Here is a 4,584-nt window from a genome sequence, read left to right on the forward strand (position 1 = left end):
GCACCCCATAGACACACAAGTTGATCATTGATCTTTAGTTGTGTGTGGTGCCCCCCTCCATCATAATCCACCTCGGTAATATCGTAGCGGTGCTTAGGCGAAGCCTTGTTCCGGTAGCAACATCATCACTGTCATCACGCCGTCGTGTTGACGAAACTCTCCCTCGAAGCTCTACTGGATCGTGAGTTCGTGGGACGTCAACGAGCCGAACATGTGCATATTGCGGAGGTGTCGTACATTCGGTGCTAGATTGGTCGATCGTGAAGACGTACGACTACATCAACCGCGTTGTCATAACGCTTCCGCTTACGGTCTACGAGGGTACGTAGACGATACTCTCCCCTCTCGTTGCTATGCATCACCATGATCTTGCATGTGCGTAGAATTTTTCTTTTTGAAATTACTGCGTTCCCCAACAAGTACTAGTTACTATGGATTTACATTTTTATCTTTTCAATATTTTTCAGTATGCACACTTACAAAAATAGAGTCTTATTTGAACTTAAGCCAAATGCTCCCGTTCTGGAGATCGATCGAGAAGCGTCGCCGGGTGTAAAGGTTATTTCGCACTTGTGGTGACCAAATGCACACCTTTTGTCATCCAAACAACGATGTGATGCTTATTCCACATTGTACGCCTTTGCAGTAGCCGGATGATGGTATACCAGACATGACAAAAAGGAAAAAAGGGCAGCTAGACAATGACAATTAATAAAATAATATCTGCAAACATCCTTTGATCAACATTTTGTATCAGATACTAGTAAACAATGGTATGGAAAATAAAAGGGTTGAAAGCATTAATAAGTGGTGGTTGACAACCTGATGGAATACAACAACATTTGAAGCTCAAACATCTTCTTACTGTTCCATTTATTTTGATGGGGAGAAGAAGAATCTCAAGCATTAACTAATGGTGGTTGACAACCTGACAGAATACAACTACATCTGCCCCCAATGTTGCACATTGAAGGACCAAAACTGAAAAGTGAAGTGAAAACCCAACGCAGTGAATCGTTGGTTGCCTTGCCTTCTTCCTCCTCCTCAGCTTTCCCCAAACCCCAGCTCGGAAAAGAAAAAAGAAAAAAGCTTTCCCAAACCCCAACCGCACTCCATTCGCCGACCGATCAGTCCAACAATGTCGAAGAGACATCGGACGGCGGCTTCAGACCCGTGGGACGACGACCAGGACATGCCGCCGCAGAAGGCGCCCCCGGGGATCCACAGGTCGGTCTACCTGGAATGGCGCGCCGGGGCGGCCGGGCGCCTCCGCGACGTCCGCGACAACCTCCGCCTCCTCGCCCGCCGCCGCCGCCGCCCGCTTCCCAGGAGGCCGGCCTCCGCGCCCTCGGCCTCCTGGACTTCGTCCGCCTGCGCCCCGACGACGCGCCCCCGCGCCGCGACCTCGTGGCCGCGCTCGTCGCCAACTACAAGCAGTTCTACGAGTGGAGCTACGCGCGCGGCGCCTTCGTCAAGGTCAGCCTCGACGCCTTCGCCGACGCGCTCCGCCTCCCGCCTCCGACGGAGGGCCCACCCGACGCCGCCGCCGCCGCGCCCCCCGGGCTGGCCTCCGCCGCGGAGTGGTTCATCGAGGCGTACATCCTGAAGCCGCTACGCGCGCGCGCCGCCGCGGAGGGACGGCCGCGCAGGCTGCCCAGCGATGTGGACCTGGCGCTGTACAGGGCGAAGTTCGGGATGGTGCATAAGGTGGACTGGAGCCGCCTCATCTGGGACCTCGCCGAGAAGGAGATGGTCGACCTGAGCAAGGGGAGAAGGCCCGACTGGACATGCCACTATGCCGCCTACCTGCAGAGGCTCATCTGGGTGGACAATCCGGGCCTCTTCCAGCCGGCATTGCCATTGCTCGGCCTCGGTGGGGATCAAAATCTCCCTTCAGAGCTCCAGTCCAAGATGCAGGAGGTCGAAGCGAGATCCAAGCTGCTCGACGCGAGATCCAAGCTGCTGGACACCAGAGCCGAGCACCTTGAATCCAAGTCCAAGGAACTGGAAGAACGGGCACTCGCAAGCAAGACACTAACAGAGTTAGAGCTGCTCAACCGGAATCTGCTCGCCGAGAAAGAAGCAATCAACAGTGAGCTGGTAGGAGTGCAGGAGGAGCTGGGAGAAGCAAGGAAGCAGCTAATGCAGCTAGATGATAGCATGGAATCAATGAAATCGTTGAGTAAGGCTCTGTTTTCTAGGGAAAGAAAGAGCAATGCTCGGTTGCTAAATGCTCGGTGGGCTCTGGTTACCAAGGAAATCAAGGGCAACGGTGACTTAAAAAGCCATCAGGAAGAGCTAGCCGAGCTGCAGGATGGGATGCAAGGACTGAAATCCCTCAACCAGGTTCTGTGTTCTAGGGAAAGAGAAAGCAATGTTCAGTTGCTAGATACTCGGTGGGCTCTGGTTACCAAGGAAATCAAGGGCAACGGTGACTTAAAAAACCTCCGGGAAGAGCTAGCCGAGCTGCGCGATGGGATGCAAGGACTGGAATCCCTCAACCAGGTCCTGGTCACTAAGAACCTAATAGACAACGACAAACTGCAAGCGGCTCGGAAAGAGTTGATCGATGTAAGGAAGCAACTAGCTAGTACTACCTCTTCTAATTTGCATCTCATCTCTTTCTAATTTTTCCTGGATGTTTTGAAGGGCTTGATGGTGGCCACAAATGGCAGGGCAAACATAGGCCTGAAGAGGATGGGGGAGCTCGATCCAAAAGCGGTTGCAAATGCTTGCCGACCGAGATTGTCACAAAAGAAAACTCTTATTCTCTGTTCCAAGTGGGAGGCTGAAATCAGAAACGCAGGTTGGCACCCTTTTAAGGTCATCATGGTTGACGATCAGCCCATGGTACGGATGGTCTTCTATATTGCTATACATGGAGTGGCTCTTTTATCTTGTAAGTAGTCTTCAGTATATGGTTTGCAAATGTCCATCTTACTGTGTGCAAGTGTAACTACTGTTTTGTAGGAAATTTTCTTGGACGATGATGACAAGCTTGTGGAGCTAAAACAAGAATATGGTGACCAAATGTTCGCCTTGGTAAAACAGGCGCTGATTGAAAGGAACAAGTACAACCCCAGTGGTGGCTATCCTGAAACGTTGCTGTGGAACTTCAAGCACAGTCGGGAGGCAACAATGGAAGAAGCCGTCCAATTCATTGTAAAAAAGTGTTGCGCAAACAAGAGGAAGCGTTGAGCCCATATATCTAGGAGCTGGGGGTACATGCTAGGGTTTGCCGCCTTTCTTTGGAAAACCCATGGATATGCACTGTGAAGTAGGCATAATTTAAAATGCCTTTCATTGAGAAAAGAAAAGAAAAAAGTAGACCTAATGTAAAGTGCTATCAGATTAGATGTAGGTAGTTGCTCTTAATATCGTGCAACTAGATTAACCATGAAGTAGACAAACCTCCATCTGACTCTGGGGGTTGCAGATTTGCATGACAGCAATGTGCTACTCTTTCATTGACGTACTCTGTAAACTAATATAAGAGCGTTTAGATCACTAGGGAGTATATGGTAGTTTGAGCAAGTGTACAAACCCTTTAAATATGTGCAATAAGGATATTGCAAGACTGTCGGAAGTCAATTGAAGTTGACCTTAACTACAGCAAAGCATATAACCGACTAGGATACGTTTATTTCATCATAAGGAATTTTAGTGATGTGCTGTTCCTGTTACAGGATGCTATGCAGATACTACATAAACTTCTCAGGTAGTAAATGGTAGTGCTTGGGGGTGGTGCTGTTTTAAATTTGAAGTCCCACAAGTTCAATTCTTACTTCAATATGGTTCTGGATATTTATGTAAGCACCTTTATTTTTTGGCAACAGCCCAAATGCAGGCACCAACTCATTGTACCTGTTGTTAACTGGAATGCGATTTTACTTCTTTCTTAGTAGCCAAGTTTTTTTTATTAAGGTATAAAACAGCAAACTGATATTTGTGCCATTTTGAATAGCAGTAGGAATTTCTGCGTATGATTTGCTTGCAACTGCTGGATGGAAAAGAAACCATCATTAGTTCATCTATATATGATATGCATGGGAAACCAGTTTATGCAGGAAGATAGTGCGAATTGCCTGACATTTTGTATTTGAGTGTGCAGGTGTTGTGCTGCCGTTCATTGTTGAACTGGCCGATGGTCGCTCATCCGTCTTCAACTGCTGCTTACTCGGTTTGTCGTGAAACAATGCGCATTCAGGAATTGAAGCCGGAAAAGAAGATGCAGGGCCGTTCCTAGATGCTCCCATCCATAACCCAAATCCTCCAGATGCCTCATCAGTATCAAGAGATTGTGACGCCGATATTGATCTCGCATGTGTGGTTCTAACACGAGAAATTATGTTTCTAGATCATAATGTGTGGATGAAGGTCTACGATGGTGGACTGGTTTTGCAGGAAATTGGACGCTTGGAGGCCATGGCGTGGCACTGTGAGCCTTTATGTGCAAGTGCAAAAGATCTGGTAGATGGCCTGTGCCGACTAGGCATTTTCCTTTCCTTTGAGAAAAACGATGACCATGCACACAATGTGAGGCACCGTTGTGAATAACAGAACATGAAGGAATCTAGAATTTGC

General features: G+C 48.5%; 1 protein-coding gene across 2 annotated transcripts; it reads left to right on the forward strand.

Moving 5' to 3' along the window:
* Positions 1–988: 988 nt before the first annotated feature.
* On the forward strand, positions 989–4,584 carry LOC123190646 (factor of DNA methylation 2). 2 transcript variants are annotated; one of them, XM_044603321.1, is made up of 3 exons: positions 989–2,571; positions 2,650–2,899; positions 2,971–3,098. In XM_044603321.1, coding segments are annotated over exons 1-3 (1,581 nt in total). In that variant the 5' UTR covers positions 989–1,242; the 3' UTR covers positions 2,973–3,098. The 2 variants fall into 2 exon arrangements, with proteins under 2 accessions (XP_044459256.1, XP_044459255.1); XM_044603320.1 differs by having other exon boundaries at positions 991–2,571; positions 2,650–2,850; positions 2,971–4,584.

Source organism: Triticum aestivum, chromosome 2A, assembly GCF_018294505.1.
Source record: "Triticum aestivum cultivar Chinese Spring chromosome 2A, IWGSC CS RefSeq v2.1, whole genome shotgun sequence".
Classification (NCBI taxonomy): domain Eukaryota; kingdom Viridiplantae; phylum Streptophyta; class Magnoliopsida; order Poales; family Poaceae; genus Triticum; species Triticum aestivum.

Bases quoted from the DNA above. Each gene is read 5' to 3' on its own strand.
- LOC123190646 (XM_044603320.1), top strand. From the start codon at position 1,243: ATGGCGCGCCGGGGCGGCCGGGCGCCTCCGCGACGTCCGCGACAACCT. The intron at 2,572-2,649 runs GTAAGGAAGCAA...GATGTTTTGAAG, and splicing joins CTCGGAAAGAGTTGATCGAT to GGCTTGATGGTGGCCACAAA. The intron at 2,851-2,970 runs GTACGGATGGTC...ACTGTTTTGTAG, and splicing joins TGGTTGACGATCAGCCCATG to GAAATTTTCTTGGACGATGA.